The 20,865-nt window shown below is 52.5% G+C and overlaps 1 protein-coding gene across 1 annotated transcript in view; it reads right to left on the bottom strand.

The window, feature by feature from the left end:
• Positions 1-19,981, bottom strand: part of LOC101878327 (tyrosine-protein phosphatase non-receptor type 11-like) — a 37,865-nt gene extending 17,884 nt beyond the window's left edge. The window contains exon 1 of the mRNA XM_034068085.1: positions 19,883-19,981. Within this exon, the coding sequence (XP_033923976.1) occupies positions 19,883-19,896 (14 nt within the window). The 5' untranslated portion in view covers positions 19,897-19,981. The remainder of the gene's footprint in view (positions 1-19,882) is intronic.
• Between the last annotated feature and the right edge of the window lie 884 nt (positions 19,982-20,865).

Below are 20,865 nucleotides of genomic sequence, written 5' to 3'. Positions count from 1 at the left end.
AGTTTTGATTAAAGAGCCTTGAATCCTGGAGGAGGAGAAGGCTATTAGGGAAGAGCCATGGAAACAGATGGTAAACAGGAATCCCAGTGTTTCCAAGCCTTGTATTCCTGACATCACGAGCGTGACATCCTTCCATAAACGCACTCTGCAGGGCCAGCACTTCTCTGTGCCACAAAACTGCTACCAGCATGGGAATGGATGCTCCTAATGGGCCTTAATGGAGCTCAGGGACAACACGAAGCTGACAAAGGCCACTTGTAATGCTTCCACTGAATACCTCCTGGCCATAAGGCCATGAGTCCTAGCCAGCAGGCAGCAGGAACCCTAAGGTTATCTCTGGTGTAACAGTGGGATGGGAGCTCCTGCAGCCTGCACCCATAGCTGTGAGTACATATGGGTTCTGAGAGTCCCGGCATGGTTTGGGTTGGAGGGACATTAAAGCTCCTCCAGCTCCATGGGCAGGGACCCCTTCCACTGGAGCAGCTGCTCCAAGCCCCTGTGTCCAACCTGGCCTTGAGCACTGCCAGGGATGGGGCAGCCACAGCTTCTCTGGGCACCCTGTGCCAGCGCCTCAGCACCCTCACAGGGAAGAGCTTCTGCCTAAGAGCTCAGCTCAGCCTCCCCTCAGGCAGGTTCAAGCCATTCCCCTTGGCCTATCCCTACATCCCTTGTCCCAGGCCCCTCTCCAGGCTTCCTGCAGCCCTCTTAGACTTAAACTCTGCAAACACCCTAGAGCAGGACAGCTCTGCAGCAAGAGATAGGGAAGGAGCCTGTTGGGGGTCAGCCTGGTGCTCTGTTTGCTTTGATGTTGCCTTTTGTGTCACCAAAACCCAAATGCTCAATGCCCTTTTGTTTAACACCTCCCACTGCTTGGACAGGAACCAGATCGCTCACGTAGCCACCATCAGCTTGGTCTTTAGCCTGCAAGGAGCACAAGCAACACGCCAAGGAGGAAACCTTCACAAACAGAAGGGGAGGGAAGGCAAGATCCGAATGCAGCAGCAGAAAGAGGAAGACAGGAAAGCAGGGAAAAGGCCCTCTGCAAGCGTAGGCTCCTCTCCCATGTGCTTCCAGAACAAAGGAAAGCTCATCTTTGGAGGGATGCATATGGACGGGAACATACTGCTCGGCAGTAGCACACACAGGCTGCCTTCCTGAGCCAAGGATGCTACAAGTGGTACAAAAGGGGTATTTTCAAATGCAAGGTCACATCCACGTGGGAATTCTGGTCCTGGAACAGAGCACTTGCTTCCCAGAGGCTTTTGTACCTGGATTACAAAGGGTTTCACAAAGCCTATGAGGTTTTGCAGTGCACATCCTCAACCCCTTGTGTAGACTCAAACCCACCTCTCCCACATTCCCAGCTCCCACCTCCAGCCCCATTCCAACGGGACAAGAAAGCCAACAGCAAAACCAGCCAAACCTGAACTCAAGTCTGATGTTTAATGGTTAATCTTTGATGTGTGATGGTCGCCCCATCCTACTCAGCACTCACCATGAGCTGCCTGCTCTAAAGCTCCCTGCCTTCATCCTGTGGGTGAAGGCACAACTGCTGTGACCACTGCATAGCCCAAAGTGCTTTCATCAACTGCCCTGTACAAAGCCTCTCCTGGAGGTGTTTTTCATTATGGTCTTTACTGGAGTGCATTTGTTGGGAAGCAAACCCAACCCACAACAGAGCAGGCAAGAAGGAAGCACCAACCCACACATCACACACTGAATGGTGATGCTAAAACCTGCAAACAGCCCCACAGGCTGCATCAATGGAGCAACCACCACTTGCTTGCAGGAGCATTGGGTTATACACACAGTGTTTAGAGCAAGATCTGCAGTATTCCAAGGAAGAGGAACAGTTCAAGGCCTGCCCATGGTAGGGGTTGGAACTGGATGAGCTTTAAGGTCCATTCCAACCCAAACCATTCCATGATTCTATGAAACTGTATCTCCAGCACAGGGGAAAGACAAGCGCATCATGAACATCACACCAAGCATCACTGAGGCAACCACCCAACTACTGGTGTTTGTTGTAGAACTGACTCACACCTAAAGAACTGCTTTCAATAAGAGGGGGCATCGCACAACTTCCCATCCCTGCACGTGAACCCACTGCGTGTGCTTCAGGCAATGCAGAGCACCGCGTTTCCCTGGCACCTGAAATCAGACTGAGATTACAAAGCCACCTGTGACTGCCCTACAGGAGCCAAGGCTACCAGAGGAATTGGTTTAAAGGAACAGAGAGAGGATGGAGAGGCTAGTGCTGAAGTGCTAAGTCCCCAGCTCAGCCAAGTGCTGGTAGGGACCTGGCGCTGGTAGGGACCTCTGAAGCAGAAAGGTCTGGTAGCCATGAAAACACCAGGAAGCCCATTGTAAGACACCTGTAACCCATAAAGGTGCCACAGGGGTAGCAGTCAGCAATGTGGTGAGCCCTCAACAGCCCTTTGCTGGTAGACAGCTCCTCAAAACACCATCTCCAGCTCTGAACACCTCACACTGCAGCAGCTCATCACCAGCTCTCGCGCCCCTATGCTCCCTATGGCACCAAAGCCTCCTGCACACCAAGGCATAGATAGCCCTATTCAAGCCCTCAGGGGCCAGCACAAGCAAATGTGGGCACGGGTCAGGCAAAGGCAGATTGGTTTCTCCATGTGGGATCTACCCACTTACACCAAAGGCAGGTGCCATCCATCCCCCATCCATGTACCTCACTGGTGCAATGGCCACAGACCCTTCCCAACCCTGTGGGTACCAAGGAATGGCAGTGGCACAGCTCCCCAAGCCCAGGTAAATCACATATAGGGATCTCTAGCTTCAAAACAGGCCCTTGAGTAGCAGCAACATTCCAGCAGGAGCTCTGGAAAAGGAAACCTTTCTCTGTGTATAATATAATTCAATAACTTCTCTTTAATTACTAAAGAGTCATCACTTCCATAGGGGATTACTCATTTCCTCCCGAACATGAGCAGGAATGCTTTCTTCTGTTGGAATGCGTCCTTGTGCACCCTGTCTTGGGATAGAACAGGACTAATGGTTGAGCAACACCCTCAGCAATCTATGATAAAACAAAGCAGTCTTAAAGCCTCGCTGGGAATCCCAAACAGCTCCAGCAACAATCCCATGGATAAAAGGCACTGTGCCTGAAATGATTCCAATGCTGGGGCAATAGAATCCTTTAACCTATAGGTAAAGGATAAAGCTCCGAAGTGAGGTCCCAATGGAGATGGAAGCAAGTTATTCCACATCACCTTTTCTTTTCCCCTTCTCCCACAGCTCATGGAAGGCACAATGAGCATCCTGCCAAGCGCCCACCCACTGCATCCCCATGTACCCCCGTTTAGCCCAACCTCAGCAAGAAAACGTGTTTGCAATGGTAGAACTTGCCTTTGTTAGGCTTGGAGAGGATCAAAGCAAAAGTGGCTCAAGAGACACAACACCCACAGCTTTGTGTGTGGTTTGGTCTGGTTCAAACCAACCCCAGCCCAGCAAGCTGAGGTGGTTTCAAACTGGAAAAGGAGGAGGAGGGGACCAACAACCACCAGGCCTCCTTTCTGCTATGCTACAGCCCCGCAACAGCAGCAAGGGGCAGTGTAAGAGATGCTGTTGGTACAGGGTAGATGGAGCCCTGGTTCCCCAGTTAGAGTCACGCTGCATCCCACCACAGTGATGAAGGGCAGGATGTGGGATGTGGAGCCTGCCCCTGGATGCAGCCAAACAATAAAGCACTGAGGATTCTTCTGGCACTAAAAGGAGGAGGGTGACTTGTGCAGCAGGAGTAACCTGGGGCAATGCAGTGCTTGGCAAGGATGAGTTTCCTATTGGGCACATAGGAAGAAACCTTCAGAGCTGCTCAAAGTATCCCAAACCTTATTATCCATTTATAAAGATGCATCAGTTGTGTTTGCACTCAGGATCATTCCTTTCAGTGCTAAACAGCAAACGAATCCCACTAACTAAGCTCTCCCAATGTAGCTGAAGTGGGGCTGATGCTGTAACATTGGGTTATAGCAGCACAAACCCACAGCGAGGTGCTTGCACAGCACAGCATGGCATTACCCACACCTCCTGGGGGGGAAAGAAGGTAAACCAGAGGACAGGCTTCCTAAAGAGATGGATATTCCATGTTGGAGTGAGGAGAAATCATTCTTGTCCTGTAACCCCTCATTCAGCAAACCACACATGTGCCATAGAGCAAGGCTGCTGGTGGCTTCATGATGCTTCCATACTGAACTATGAGAGTTCACATCTTCATTAAAAGCTGTTCTACCCAGGCCTGGCTGCATAGGAATCATTTCTCAAGCCTGACAGAGCTGCAGCAACCTCCTTTGTTGGTTCTGGTCTGGTTCCATTCAAACCCCATCAGAAGGCTCATTAGATCAAGCATAGCCTCAAGGGAGCGCATTAAACAAATACACCCTGCAAATCTATGTGGTTCTGCACACAGGTAAATGTTTCCCTTTTCCTAAAGCAATTAGCATCATGACAGCCAACGGTGTCAGTGCACATCATCTAACATCCCCCAAGACTCCTGCAAGCAACCTGAAAGCAAACAAACCCATTTCTAAACCAGCAGCCCCATTTCCATAGCAGGTACACCAGTCCTCTGGGGTCCAAGAGCCACTTTGACAGAAGCCAGCTTCTTTCCGTTCTATGCTTTACAGAGCATTTTCCTAATGCATCTCACACTCTGATGGGAATGGTTAATAATGTCTCTGAGAAGGTACACGTCTGATTCCCACTGAATTCCATGAGAATCACACCACAGCTAGGGTTGGAAAGGACCTTAAGATCATCTGAGCTCAAATCCAGATGTCTGACACGCTTGGGCTCATGTAGAGCCCAGCTATGGCACAGCCCAAGTTCAGCACCAGCACAAGCAGCCAGCTCAAAGCAATTACAACCCATTTCCTCCAATGCTTAAGGGACAGCATCAGAAATGGGGAATATTATATACCCTTATAGTAAAGAATGTACTGCTATGATTTAGCCAGTCCCACCGCCCTTCTGCAGGCTCTACCGCTGCTGCTTGTGCAATACCAGTGTGAAACAGCCTTGGCTGCAATGGAAACTTCAGCCCACACCTCTGCTTATTAGGTGATGACCTTCATGAACAGCAAAGCGGAGCTGCTTTGATCTGCAGAGCAGCACATACCCAACGCTCCCCTGTACCACGTGCAGGTTGAATTCACCACCCACATCTGGGTCGAAACTCATACTACAGTCAGAAAGGTTTCACAGGCAGGAGCTTTTCCATAGACAGCACTTAGAGGACAGTGGGTTTGGTGGCTAAGATCAGCTTTATCACTGTCACTTAACCCCATTCCTGGAGACCTGGTGGCTGCACAGACCCACACATCCTAGGAGAGAGGGTGGCTCTTGCTGCAATGGGATGCCAACAGGACACATAGAAACCCCAGGGACAGCAGTAAAAGCACTCCAGGAGCAACTTTGGGCAGGCCCTACAATAACAGAGGCAGACAACACCCTCCTGGCAGGCAGCTGGTGCAGACAGATCCCATTTACCGGCTCTGGAGCCTCCGCTGGCATTAACTGTTAATGAAGATCAACTCACATCTGGCCTGTCTCCCTGGTGCCAGGTTCTGCTCTCATTCACTCCCTATGACTCAGGCCCTTGATTCCAGTTACTCCAGCCCATGCTTGCCATTGGCACATCTTCCCCCCTTCACGTGTGCCCCACTCATTCAGCTTCTCCCTATCTCCCTCCTAAAAGCAGCAACACATTCATGATCTGTCACAGGCTCTTAGCAAAGCGTTTCAAGTCGGGTGTCTAAAGCAATGATTTTGCCTATGAAATTAGGCAGCTTGTTTCTCAGAACAGAGAAATCAGAACAGAAACACAGGAACAGGACAAACACCATGAAAAACTGCTGTCACATAAATAGTAAGGCTGCTGCCTGGGATGGATGCACAGGCAAACGCATCACCCAGAGGACCCAGCATCTCTCTGTGGTCCCAGGGTCTCTGCTTTGTGAGGGTTCATGCTGCTTTAAGGTGAAACTGCTAAAATCAGCGTTTTGACTGATGCTTTTTCCACTTCAGGAAACAGAGCCCAGTCCTCTCTCATCTCTCACTAATACAAAGCAAAGCACACAGCTACAGCACATCCTCCTTCATCTCTAGAGCCACTGACTGGCCGCTTAACCATGGAGGTGCAGCAGCTTCTCCATCCAAGGCAGCGTTACTCCAGCTGTGTGCAGGAACAACATTCTCCTTCACTACCATATAGCCAAGACACAGTCTGCACTGATGAAGGTGTAGCCACGTGCCCCTCTGAGCTGTCTTCAGGTTCAAAGCCTGCAGTGACAGGGACCCCTCATTCAAATGTGTTTCTACATCTTAACCCCCTTTATAGCATGGTCACGATGAGGAGCAAAGCCCCACTGTGACAGAGACTGCAGAAAGGACTGTAAAGAGCTAAAAGACTCATTCATATACTCCGTTTTGACTCAAACAAGCATGTGCCAAGCAGGAGGCTGTGACACAAAGCACCTCAACTGAGTACCCTCCTATGGACTGTGCTCTGCGGATGCTCTTTGTCCCAGGCACACACAGCAGCCATGGACAAGGACACAGCTGCTGCAGAACAGGCTGTCAGCACATCTCTTCTGCATCCATATGCAGCTCCTTGCAGGAAAGCTTGGATGGTTTCCTGCTGACAGCTCAGCAATGGCCTTTAGCACACAGGCTGCCCATTCCTGGCACTTGCTTAGGGACACATCTGTCTCAATGGCATTTCTGATGGGGTATTTCAGCTCTAATTTCAGGGAAGAAGAGGATGAGCCGGTCTGAAGGGGTGGGCAGCTCATGGGAGATGCTGATTTCACAGCTTCCAGCAGCCAAGGTTAGTCCAGGCTATACTCAAGCGGCTGCAGAGCCTGATCTCCTGCACACCCATTAAGCCAGAGCATCTGAAGGCTCTTCCTATCGCATTGACTTCCTCACAGCCCATTCCACGCTGCCTATATGGAAAACCTCTTTCACTGTCATGTCTTGCACCCCACAGATAAAGACTCTGTAATGACAAGGAAAGGAAGCCATGGACAAAATTAAGATCCAGGACACACACATACATCATCTGCAGGCAAACAGGACTGGAGCAAAGAGCAGGGCACCAGAGCATGAGTGTGTGTCCTTCAGCTGCAGCGTGAAGATGAGTTGCATTACATGGGTGCACATAAAGGATGTGAAAGAGACTGGCAGCTGCCTGCTGTCCCCTCCTCATCTCATTGAGCATCCGCTGCCCATGCTGCAGTTAGGGCTCCCACCATTTCACCCTGCCATGCCGAGGGGCTTGTGCATATCTACAAGAGATGAGAGGATTATGAAGGTCTATCATCCCTCATGGCCCATCATTCTGGCCTAGACCTCTGGTCCTTAGAGCATCAGCTTGTGAAAACTCAAGCACTTCCATTGCTCAAGCTCTCCCCTGAACCAACATCCTAACACCCAGCATGCCTTCATTCCCACTAGATGGTTTGGCTCGTGCAGCCAGGACAGTCTATCCAAAGGGTGCAGAGTGAGCATTAGTGCTGGTACAGGGGGCATTTCCCATACACCATTGAAAAGTCTGACTGACCATTACACCCTGCCATAGATCAGTGCAAAGTGGAGTGTCTATTTGCCTTTATGCTTGGATATTCTCACACCTGCATTGCCTTGTGGCTACCACTTACTATAGCCACAAAAGGCTATAGGACGCTGTCAAACATGGGGCTCAAGCTGGTCCTTTCTAGCCACAGGATGGGATGCTGCAAACGCAGAACTGAAGGCAGGAAGGAAGGAGGAGTTGCTCGAGAGCTTGGCCTCCCACCACAAATGCAAACTTACATCTTTGCTTCCAAAATAAGACATTACATGCTCTTGGTTGGATGCAAAAGTTCCTTCTTTAGAGCATCACAGTTATCATAGACTCAACTGGGCTTCATCATGGGTGAAGTAGATGGGGCATCTCCAGTGGAATCCCAAAGATACCCCTGCAAACCCAACTGCTACCTCAGCACGTGGCTTTTCCACATGCTGCACCAAGGGAGAGGACAGGAAGCACAGCACAAGACCAAAACCAGGGATAAAAAGACATAGGTTTTGCCTGGCAGCTCAGTTTCCATGGAATGGGAGAGGCAGAGCTAGTTTTATCAGGCCACTGTGCTTTCAACGCCCAGCTCCACTCACCTGCACCAGCAGGAACCAGGGAGCTGGGGCTCTTCCAAGTTGCCCTGAAGGATTTACACCCATGTTCTCTTAATGAAAGCAGGTGTAGTGAAGCCCCTGAGGCTGTTCTGAGCACAGAGAGGGATGTGAGGGTGTTATTTCCAGCTGCAGCCTTCATATTGACTGATTTATTTCTCCGAATGGAACTTATAATTGAATCATTCTTGGCTATTCCACCATTGGTACCACTACAAGCACCGAGTTACACTTCAGCCTCACCAAGTAGACCCAAAAGGTTGAATGGAGAAATCTCTTCTGGACGCCCTCCATTCACAGATGATCTCAAGGTCCTATCCAACCCTAACTATGCTGTGACCTGTGGTGGTTCACTGGCCTCAACAGCACAAATACAGCAAGTTAAACTGCAAACCCAGCAGCCAGACACTAACACCTAGCACCAGCCAGCACCGAAACCAGCCCAGCTGCTGTGCAGAACAGGATCTGTTTCACTGCTTTGCTATGATCCAGTGAAGCAGAACACACCCAAAGAAGAGACCAGAAAGGCAGAAACCAACGCGAGAGAGCAGCTTTGCAATGAGGCTCGTGCCAAAGCCTTGGGATGCTCTAGGGATACAAGGGAATGTAAACCACCACCAGGCTGCTGCAGCTTCCATCCCCCGAGTCCCTGCAGAGGGCTCAAACCAGCCCACACCCTCTGCACACCCATGGAAGGAAGGAGGGAAGGAAAACCCAAGGCATGCTCCACATTACGCTCCATGGCAAAGTGCCATAGCCACTTGCACAACGATCCCAACACATTTAACAACCTCAAACACAGGCTCAGGCAGCCCAGTTCCTGCTCCAGATCCATTCCCTGTGCTTCCAGCAGACAGGATTGCTTTCCTCACACATGCACTTGCTGCTTTGCCTCCTGGCCTGGTGAACACATCCCTCCCCTACACTAATAGACCCTTTCCCATAGAGCTCCCTGTACAGTTCATACCCCATCTATAACCCTCGTTCCTTTACAAGCTCTTGTGACTCCATATTGTCATTCCATGCTGGGTGTAAGGTGCTACACAAGTCCAACACCTTCAAATTACAGCCCTCCGACACAGGCATGGCTAGTTATCAGTGCAGGGAAGCGTGCTCAGCTAGAGACACGGCAAGGCGAGCAAGAGATAAGCAAGTCCCCATCGTTAGCAATGCAATGTTAACAGCAACCCCAGATAACAATCTAATACCAGCACAAAATCACAGGCTGCAGTCAGCACCGAGAGCCTCCCCAGCAATCCCATTCACAGTAATGGCAGTAATCACACAAACGAAACTGCTAACGCACCATTCTGAAGCCAGCACAAGGAGAACGTTACCACCAGCCCCATGCTGCAGAAGGGTGGTTTCCACTGGAGAATCCCCCTCTTCTGCACAGGATCTGGTGAATGAGCATTATTAATCACTACTCCCACCCTAATAGCACCCACACCTCCATGGGTGCTCTCTGACCCTTATGAGCTCCCATCCTCCCATAGCACAAGTGGAAGCTTGCTGTGCCATCTCAATGACAGAGATGACATCCAGGCCTTCTCCCCTTTGCCGTGTTCCCACTCTGAAATATCAGCTTTGTTAAAAATAGAAGCTGGACACACACGGAGCAGATCTCCTACCTCACCATAACCGGTCAAGGCTCCTGACCCGCTGGAGCAGGCAAAGAGACGTGGTAGTCCACACAAACCACAGGGCAGCTCAATGAGGCTGTTGGAGATGGGAGGTGGGGGAAGCTTGCTCTAGGATGTAGCAGACAGTTTGCTGCTCAACAGCAACATTCCAGCCTTCAGGAGGATGGGCCAAGGTGGTGGAGCCTGAGAGGTTTCAAGCCAAGAAGTGACAGCCTTGGGTGATTTACCCCAAAGCAGCTTCACGTGGCAGGGAGCAGGGGTGGGGAGACCAAGAGGAAGTCATCTCCTTCTGTTATCAGTGTGAAGCCAGCAGCTGTGAACTGAGTGTTGAGAAGGGGACCGGGGAGGGTAACCACCACCACCACACACACATGGTACTGACGACATCCGTCTGCCAGCCCATGGCAGCAAAGGCTAAAGAGAAAGGAAAATGAAGGGCTAATGGGCAAAGTCAGGTATTCCATGAGGTTCTGAACAGCTCTTCCTACGCAAGCATCCTCCTCCCTGCAAAGCTCCAGGCCTGCAATGGAGCAGCCATCAACGCAGCTACAGGTGGAGAGCATCAGCTCACGGGTCCATGTTCTGCCCCTCTTGGGGACAGAACCATCATGGGATGGTTTGGGACATACCCCAGAACATCTCTGCATCCCTGTTGCTTTGTTGGGGTTCCCAATTTCAGCTTTAAAAGCAGCCCCTTTGGCTCCAACTCAGTTCCTCTGCTCTCCAAAGCAGCGTTCATACCCCTGACGTGTGCAGCTTATCTCTGTGTGCTATGAGCTCTTTGGGGAAACACACTGCATGTGAAACAGCACGTACTGGTGAGCCCCAAAGCCAACTGTACCTCAAGGAGAAGCATTCCTACACAGCTCTTTTGATCCCTCTGTCCTGGTTTGAGGACAGGAGCATACATGGCTAGAAGGCACCCAAGTCAGAGTCCAGTCCCCTTGTGCAGGCAGGGAGAGAAAGAGGGTGATGCAGAGGGTGATGCAGAGCAGAACCCAGCTCTCTCCCTTTGCTAGATGAGGATGCTCAGTCACTCAATGCAGGTGCCTGCAGTTAAACAGCCCAAGCACCTCAGCATGTCCAGGTTCAGGATTTAACACAGTGATAGCAAGGTTACAGGGAGAGAGAACCTGTTATTACATGGGATGATACCACTGGAGAACACAGGCAAGCTTTCAGGCACACAGACCTTCCTTCAGGCCACTCGTGGGCAGGAAGAACTTGGGTTCTCAGGCCTGAAAGAAGCCAAAAGCTGTGGTGACAGAGGACAACTCCACTATTCCAGACAGAGCCCAAACCCACCATTGATCTCCCTATCTTGGCTTTGCAAGCAAGGCAGGCAGAATGCTTCTGGCAGTGTTGGAGCAAGCTGCTCCAGTGGAAGGTGCCCCATGCCCATGGGACTGGATGAGCTTTAAGGTCCCTTCCAACCCAAACCATTCCATGTCTCTAAGATCACAGCACCCAGCCCTGATCATTACATCCCTGCCACCGCATGACTGGCCGAATATGTCACTCCTGCATCCTTCTTTCACATCCTTGCATCACCAGCTTGATGGAAACAAGAGCTCGGAAGGCTGTCCTGTGGTCTGGCAAACAACTCACCCTCCATCAATCAAGGTATTAAATAGCTGGGAATGCGGCCGCCTCTGCAATCCGGAGTATTTAGTCCATTATCCCACAGACACTTAGTACAATTATGGTTGCTTTGTGGCTAGCCTTTAATGTGCCAACAGAGCAGCTGAGGCACAGAGGAGATTAGAGAGCAGCAACAGGCTCAGCCACAGAGCGAAGCCTGGGCTCACTGCAGTGAGCTTGGGAACACTGGGAAGGACTGGGAACTGATGGAGAGGGGAGCAGCACAGAGCTCTGTGTGCTCCCAGGGGCTGTTCCCAGGAGCCGGGCTCCTCATCCTGCTAAAGGAGGCAGAGATGCCCTTGCTGTCCAGAAGGATGCTCACTTTGCAAGCAGGAAAAGCTGACAGCTCCAAAGGGAGATTGGGAGCAACTCAGGGCTGTAATTGCTGCTAATGGAGCCCTCCAACAGTGCCAAGCTTCCCCTGAGTGCAGCATGGGTTTCCTACAGTGATCACCCTCACAGCCACCAGGCAAACACTTCCAAAGACACTCAGCAAAACACCCAAGGAATATAAACACATCCTATCTGTGTGTGTGTCATCATTCCAAGGCTGAAAGCAACACTGGAAAACAAGCCATGAGCTGTCAAGGAAGAGCTGAACTGGCGTCTGGCAAGCAAGGGCATCAGGGATTTCACAACCAAAGCTGGGCTTTCTTTTGTCTACTGCCAGCACTTCCCTGGGCTTTAAAGTACCAGTTTCCTACTGGATACTCCTCTTCCCTCTGCTCACGCAGGCAGACAGCACTACCTGCCAATGGTCAGCCATGGGAGATGCAGTGATGACAGCTGCAATGATACAGCAGCAAGGGGGGGAAGAAGTGGGTTACACCAGGTCTTGTCACAACACATACAGCCTCATGTCTTCAGATATACAGTCACAGAGCTCTGCTGTCACTGTGGCCTTGGAGAGCTGCTCTAGAAGCAATCTCATGAAGTTCAGTCATGTCTAAGCTGTGTCAGTCCCATAGACACAGACTAGGCTTTCATTCCCTGCCTTTGTGAATGGTGTAATAGCAAAGTCTGTGTGTTGGAGACCTGCATCTTCATAAAAGGGTTTGGATTGAAGGGACCTTAAGGATAATCCAGCTCCAACCCCTACCACAGGCAGGGACCCCTTCCACTGGAGCAGCTGCTCCAAGCCCGTGTCCAACCCGGCCTGCACGCATGAGGGACCGGATGCAAAGAGCTTCTGCTTGTCCCAGCATCACAGCTGGCTGCTTGCATCTGAAAACCACAACTATGGGGACTTCCAGCCTGCTTCTGCTGGCCTGAAGACCCTGAGTTCTGCGGCTTATGTCCAGCTTTGCTAACCACCAACTGGAGGAGATGCACTGCATCCCTCTTCTTCCATAGGTCATGAGTAACACCAAACCCAGGCAGCTCCAACCCAGTCAGACTCTTTAGGACCATGCCCCCTCACTAAACTGCGCTTGTTGGAGTACACCAGTTCCTCTTGCTTTGACCACTGAGATGAGAACACCCAAAGTTTCCATTGCTTCAAAGCCACAGCAGAAATAGCTACTGACACCCCCAGAGCAGCACTGAAACTGGTCCCAGATGCAGCTGGTTCAACACAGAGCATTGCCACTGCAGCACATCCTTCCCTTGCATAGGCTGGAATGAGCCCTAAGGATGTGCCTGGGAGTGGGAGCTGCAGCCCATAGGGCAGGTTATGACCAAAGGGCAAGGAGCAAGGTTGCAATGCACATTCTCTGCCTGCTGTCTTGCCAAGGGGAGGCTGGAGAGGAGGAGTTCAACTCAATGCCAGCTGATGTGCAGGCACAGCAATGGCCCATAGGGCAGTGCTGACACCCCAGTGTCCCACAGCAGCCCCTGACCCCAGTGTTACAAAGGGTTGATGTAAGTTCCTTTGCTCCATCTGGTGGTTAGAAAGCTTTGAAAGCTGCATAGAGGGAGCATGTGCTGCCTCTGATGGGCAGGGACCCCTTCCACTGGAGCAGCTGCTCCAAGCCCCTGTGTCCAACCTGGCCTTGAGCACTGCCAGGGATGGGGCAGCCACAGCCTCTCCATCCCTGGAAGGATAACGCTTCAGCATTCAGAGCCGGTCTATGGGAAAGCAGGATCAGAACCACTCATCATCAGGATGTACCAAGGGCAGACAAACCCTGACCCATTCTCCTGGGCACAGAGGGAAACCAAACCCAGCCCCAGGCTCCTTCCTCATGGCGCAGGTTCCTCTCCGGGTCCCACAGTGACATCGATCAAGCAATGAGGAAGCAAGGCAAGAGCAGAGCCTGCTGTACAGCACCTCAGCTTCCTTGGGCTCCCTCCCACTTGGCACTAGGGCCAGGAGGAGGAGAGGAGATTCCTTGTGCACTGCCCCAGCATCCCGAGCCCACAGCATCACGTGCACCCAGGAACTCTCAGCTTTCAGGATTATCTAACCTGGGGAGCTAAATAAAACTGGGGGGGTTATTTTGGCCCCGGGCAGGGTGACAAGACAAGAATATAGCCCAGAGCGGGCCCATGGTCCCTTTGAAGAGTCGCCAAGGCTATTTTTTACCTAGATACATCACGAAGAATGGGAGAGGGGAAGAAATACCAGGGTTATATATAGAGCTTAATCAGTGGCAGGGCTTGCTGTGCTTCTTCGAGAGGAGACGGATGGGAGTGCTTCAGGAGGGTGGGGGGAAGAAGGGGAACAAACAAACAACCAACAGAGCTGCCCCCCAGAACCCAGCCCAAGGGCAAACATAGCAGGGATGCTGCTCATGGGTGTGAAGGGGGTTTTAGTTGGTCTGAAACGAAATCCTTGTCACCTTCCCACCCTCTGGACATCCCCAAGGCCAAGGAACACAACCCAAGGGATGGCTTCATTCTGCCCATGGCAGGTATTCATGGTTACCCCAACCCTGAGCCTGGCCAAGCATCCGGATCCCTGTGTCACATGTGCCCAGTGTGACAGGGTGAGGAACTGAGCCCTTGCCTGTGAGTAACCACATGGTTACCCTGGAGGTAGCATCTAGCACAAGGGCTTGTGACAGTGCCAATTGCTTACACCCCTGTCACTGCAACCAGGCACATCCAGATGAATATAATGACTGTATATTGGGAATGAGAGGGATTTCCAGGCCTTATTATCCCTAAGGTTCTTGCTCTGATGGATAGGAAAAAGGAAGGGATGGGGTCGCACAAAAGACCCTTGTGCATCAACAACACAGATGCCTTCTCCACAGAGACACCAAGGCATGAAGATCACCTGGACCATAGGAGGAAACTGAGATCTCAGCCTTCCCCAGCACGGCAGTGGGAGATGCTGCTGAAGATGCTAAGACCTGTCCAGCGGCCCCATCTCCATGCATGAGAAGGGACCACGTGGAGGTGGACACTGAGATGTGGCCTTTCCCCCAGGCCAGCGAAGCTCAGCTGCCCCTCTCCTCCCGCAGTGCTGCTTTTGACACCAGAACCCTGCAAGGAGCAAGATAAACCCCATTGCTCCCTGTGGTTGGAGGCTCCCCCAGCCCTGGGCCCTCACAAGGGGCACTGGAGGGAATGCTGTGATTCCCCTGCATATCCCATGGCACGAGATGTGCACCCACGGCCACATCTGCACTGGGTGACCTCCTCTTGAAGGCACTGAGTAAGGAACCTGCTCAGTGCCCCTGGTGATGGGGCAGAACAGAGCTCATTTGTGTCACAGGCAGGGTCCATGGCTGCCCTGCAGCACAGATTGAGGGCACAGACAGAGCACAAGGGCTGCAGTATAGAGACACTGATGCTTTGAAACGCTCATCATTGACAACCATGAGGCCACTTTAAAGACCAAGACCAGGAGCTGGAACTGGATGAGCTTTAAGGTCCCTTCCAACCCAAACGAGTCTGGGATTCTATGGCTCCCAGAACAACTGCGATGCTTTCACTGCAGCTGGATCACAGCAGCATCCTTTCCACATGGACCTGCCTGGGACAGCATCTGCTACAGGAGATGCTGGAGTGCGCATCCCCAAGGGTCCCCCAGCAGGCAGAGCTCTTTGGAGACCATTACTGATACAAGCAGCAGCAGGAGCCATGTGCAGCAAGCACTGCATACACAGGAAGCACACAGTTCCTGATCTCCAGCTTGGTTTAATGGGAAGAATTTCCTCCTTCCCTTCAGACCCATGCAGGAAGCCTGCAAACAGACCGGCCCCAGCCTCGGATTAGACCCCATCCTACGCACACTTCCTGGACCATGCAATTGGATTGCGGGAGCTGCTTTCCATCCCTCCCCACCACTCACGTCATGGGGCAGCAAGTGCAGCTCTGCCCGAGCCACTGCTTTGGGTCAAGGCAGGGAACAGCCATAGAATAAACCCATTCCTACTGCAGGAGAAGGAATAATGCTTGAAGAAGTGAAGCCTTTGGAGTGCTTCTCCCTAATACACACCCCAGAGGGTATGGGCCTGGTTTTAGCTTGGGAATAGGTGTCAGCTTTATTCATCATTTTGGGATGGAAACCCAAATACCAGCATGTGGGAAGTTAGTTTTTAGATGCCCTGATTCCCAAATGGCTCACTACAGTGCAATGGTGGGAGGGCAGACACCACAAGGATGCTATGGGAATAGGTAATGAAAGATGGTAGGTGCTAAAACAGTGATCCAGGTGGGAAAGAAAAGCTGCCAGCTCTGGGTTCTCTACTCACAGGACCCTTTGAAGAGGGACCTGGTTTGCACATGGAGTGATGAAGGTGATGGGCACAAGGGATGAAGGAACCCTGGGGCTAGTGAAAGCCAAGGAATAACCCAAAGCCCCTGTTACAGAATACAAACTTTCCCTCTAACTGCCTTGAGTGGCCTCCATCAGAGCTCTGGTACAGAGCAGTCAATGTGAAAAGCCTGGAAAATCCTTGGGAGCATGGGAAAAGCTCCATGAGAGCAGAGGCAAACTCCAATGCCCACCTTTTTGCATACCCAGAAGCATCTCCAGCTGGATGACACAGAAGCCAGGTTTCCCATGGTGATTCCATTCCCCTTCCCAAGGAGCAGCGCGGCTACAGGCACACTTCTGTGGGACTCCATCATATGCCATAGGGGAGTAAAGCTCTTGCTAGGGATGCACTGGGATCCAGCATGCGGGAGGCTGCTCAGCTCCATGCCAAGCAAGACCCGGATACCTGGGAGCATCCATCTGGATACTGCTGCTCCTCTGGCACAGCTCCACTGCAGCACAAAGCCCCAATTCATCCATCAGGTGCCTCCAAGGAGAATCACCTCCTAGAAACCCAGTGAACTGGAACCCTGCTGGAAGCAGCTCCAGTACCACCCAGCCACAAAGGGAACTCACCCTGGATACAGCTCTGGAGGAGCAGGAAGGCTGGCTTCCATTCCGTGTGCTTTCCTTACCCAGACAGGGAGGAATCCTCCTTGGCAGCCCGCAAAAGAGATGCAGCTGCATCCCAGCAATGGGTTCCAGGGCTGAGAGTGATTCAGTTGCCTTGGGACTACAATGGGAGCGGCTCACAGTGCCTTGGGAAGCCAGAGGATGCTGGAAAATCACCGAGGGCCTCAGTTGAACACCTCTCCTTAGGCAAGGCAACTTCCCTCTTGGAGCTAGGGCATTAACCATTCTTATTCCCTCATTGAATTTATGGATTCCATGACCTGCAGTAAGGAACAAGCCCTATCTGGGAATAAACAGTAGGCTAGGGCTTGCAATTGAAGTGTAATTTAAGCTGCTAATGTCCTCACCCTCATTTATCACAGTAAAGCCTAACGAAGCAGCACCAGGAGCTCATTCCACTGCATTTCCCATCTCTTAGCCCCTCACTTGTCCATTTGCAAGCATTTGAGCCCTGAATCCCCCATCCTGCTACTAACACAGCCTGTGCTCAAAGACAACTTCATACAGTTACCAGAGAGGAAAAGCAGGGAGCATCCGAGAGGAGGTTCAGGGGCAGCAATGGCAAAGGTGGGAAGCAAAAGGCATTGGCTTCCCTTGCTGGGAAGGTCTCATGACATGAACAGATCACTGCAGGGGCCAGAGTGGGAATCCAAGCTGCTGCTGGGAGCTTACAGCTTGGGATCTGTGCTCAGAGACACAGCAGCCACAGGCTTGATCCACAAGCATCCCGGTTCCAATCCGAAGCTCTGGCCATAAGGAATATCCAAGATGCCAAAACACTGACCTGGTTTTGCTTCCTGGACCAGAAATTAGCACCTCCCCATTGCCACCCAAGCTGCCAAAGCAAGCAGCTACTGCAAACACTCCAGGTTCATATTTACATTGGGATTCAGCACAGGAAGCATGTGTTTTCCCACTGGGAAAGCTGGCACTGCAGCTGATGCTCAAGGTGGGACATCGAGCAAGGTTTAAGGATACAGCTGGGTGTATTCAATGCCTTGGATGCACACAGTGCAGCCTGCACAAGCATCATGAAGAAAGCACATGCAGGACTTGGGGCATTCCCAGCTTGGAAGTGATGCTGGAGCAGCCACAGGGGTGGGAAGTGGTGGTTACTCCAGCCCTGCTTATGCTTGTAATTACAAGAGATCCACAGCTTCAAAGGGAACCACCCACTGCTGACAAAGCTGAGCAGTGAAGGAGATGTGAGAGGGGATCAGCTGAATGCAAGGGGAATGTTGTCAAACAAACCTGCTCAGCTCTGCACCAGCAGCTCTCAGTCAGGTCTCACCACAGTATCTTCACCATTATCCTGCTTATTCATCACCCTGAAAGCTGGAAACCTGGTCTCTGTGTTCCCTTTTCAGTGCTGTGAGATGCTACCTTGTGTTTCACTCTTCTGGACAGGAGGGATGCAGGGCAGCATCTCTCCAGGCTGCTCTGATGCAGGGCACCTGTGACCATAGCCCTCAGCACTCAGTCCTGATGAATGTGGAGGCACAACCAGGCTCTGGAAGCTGGAATTTACTCACTCCCTCCACGCTTTCCCTTCCTCCCAACCACAGCATCCCAAGGCCTTGCAGTGACCACCCCTTGTGAGGGATGTCTTGAACCTCCCACCACTCCATCAGCACAAGTCATGGTCTCTGTAGATCCACCTGAACATGCTTGGAGCCAGAGGGAGAGCAGGCAAAGGAGAAGGATGCCACACAGATCTGGTAGCATCCTACACGTAGCTAGGCAAGAGAAGAAAGGCTGGAGCCAAGCCAGTCCTGCCTCAACATGAGGACAAAGACCTGAGCACCATTAAAGATCGAGAAGCAGCAAATCCAATGCACAGATGGAAAGGATGGGAGCAATCAGCAACCCTTTGGCTGTCTCTAGCAGGCCCAACAGGGAGGAGTTAGCAAGGTATGGGCAGTGTGGACAAACATTGCCTTGCCTGTGGGCACAGAGAGCACTGCCAGAGCCGAGAGCGGAAGCCATGGGCCCCACATCCCAGCCTTCTGCTTCCTACTCCATCACCCATCAGTGTTTCGCAATCACAAGGCACAACCATTGCCTCTTCCTAAAGCTCTTCTGCATGCCTCGAACCAGACACCCATGGACCACAGCTCAGCTCTGGCACAGGGACACGCAGCTAGTGCTGGAGGGCACAGAGAGACCGGAGCCACCATCAACCAACCACAGCATTACAGGAACAGGCAGGAGAGCATGGAGGTGCTGAGGAGGTGGCTGTGGGAGCCGTGCTCAGGACCTGCCCTGCTGGGTGCTGCACCAACACCAAACCAGCACTGTAAGCGATCCCTGTCCCTGCTGAAGCGGGTGTCAGCTGTAGGCTGCTCCCAACCACCACCCTCCTTCAGGACACACTTGACTCCCAACGGCAACAAAAGCCTTTCCAGGTCACCTTAAGGCACCGGAACACAGACCACAAGAACCCCCAGACCAGCTCTGAGGAAGCCCTCCCACAGCACAGCATGGGGAGCTGTGCGTTGGGTCCGGCATCCCGAGCAAACAGGGATGGGAAGAGCCCATCCATCAGCTGTTTACCCCTTTTGAAGCCATCACAGAGGAGGAGGAACCCAGGAGGCACCACGTCCTTTCCAACCCTCCCCATTCTATGTCCCTAAGTCACACATGCTCCTGCCTCTACCAAGAGACTGAAGCTTCGTTACCAACAACACACTGCATGTGCTCAAGGGTCCTTCTATCAGCTCACAGCCCACAAAACGCATTTCAAGCAAGTTTTAAAACTCGGTCCCGTTCTGACATCCCCTCTTAGCACCTTTAACTACTACGAGAAGCCCAGAGAAGCTGTGGCTGCCCCATCCCTGGCAGTGCTCACGGCCAGGTTGGACACAGGGGCTTGGAGCACCCTGCTCTAGCAGAGGGTGTCCCTGCCCGTGGCAGGCTCCCGTCCAACCCAAACCCATCCGTGACTCTCAGCCCGGATGCTTTAAGGCAGCACCGAACCGAACCGGGGCAAGGGCTCAGCTGCATCCGACGGCACCGAGCCCCGAACCCCCGGGGGCAGCTCCGGTACCGCAGCACTTACCTGCGGGAGGTCATGGCTCCGAGGAGCTCCGGCCCCGGCCCCGCACCGACTGCGCGCAGCACCGCACCCCGCGGGGCGCTGGGCCCCGGCCGCCGGGGAAACCCCTCCCAGTGACGTGAGGGAATCCCCGCCCTCCGCCCCGCCCCGTCGGGCACCGGGCGCGGCTCCGATCCCGTCCGTGGGGACGGGGCCTTTCCCCCCCCAGCGCCCCGGGCTCGGCAGTGGCTGCAGACGGAGCTCGGTGCCCAAAGCTGGAGAGGGGCTTGGGACAAGGGGTGTAGGGACAGGGCAAGGGGAATGGCTTGAACCTGCCCGAGGGGAGACTGAGCTGAGCTCTGAGGCAGAAGCTGTTCCCTGTGAGGGTGCTGAGGCGCTGGCACAGGGTGCCCAGAGAAGCTGTGGCTGCCCCATCCCTGGCAGTGCTCAAGGCCAGGTTGGACACAGGGGCTTGGAGCAAGCTGCTCTAGTGGAAGGGGTCCCTGCCCGTGGAACTGGAGGAGTTTTCAGGTCCCTTCAACCCAAACCAGTCTGGGATGCTCTGGTGATTCTATGAAAGGCTGAGGGAGCTGTTGTCTGTTCAGCCTGGAGAAAGGAAAGCTCAGGGGAGACCTTGTCCCTGTGTTCCAGTGTTTAAAGTGTGGCCACAAAGAAGATGGAGCCTCCCTTTTCACAAGGACATGGAAAAGGCAAGGCCTGATGGGCACAAGTTAGTGCTGGGGAGATTCCAGACACAAGAGGAAATGTTTCCCAATGAGGACAACCATTGGAATAACCTCCCCAGGGAAGTGGTGACTCCCCAGCATTGGGCCCTGTTAAGATTGGGCTGGACAGGATGCTGGGACATGTAACCCTTTGCTAGAAAGGTTGGACCAAATGATCCTTGAGGTCCCTTCCAACTTGGCTTTTAGTGCTGGGTTCACAAGGACTGAGCTCCTGAGCCTGGTGAGGCTAAGCCATGTTTGCTCTTATCCCTGGATACCCTC

The sequence above is a fragment of the Melopsittacus undulatus genome, chromosome 12 (assembly GCF_012275295.1).
Source record: "Melopsittacus undulatus isolate bMelUnd1 chromosome 12, bMelUnd1.mat.Z, whole genome shotgun sequence".
NCBI lineage: Eukaryota > Metazoa > Chordata > Aves > Psittaciformes > Psittaculidae > Melopsittacus > Melopsittacus undulatus.
This window is presented reverse-complemented; position numbering and strand designations above follow the sequence as displayed.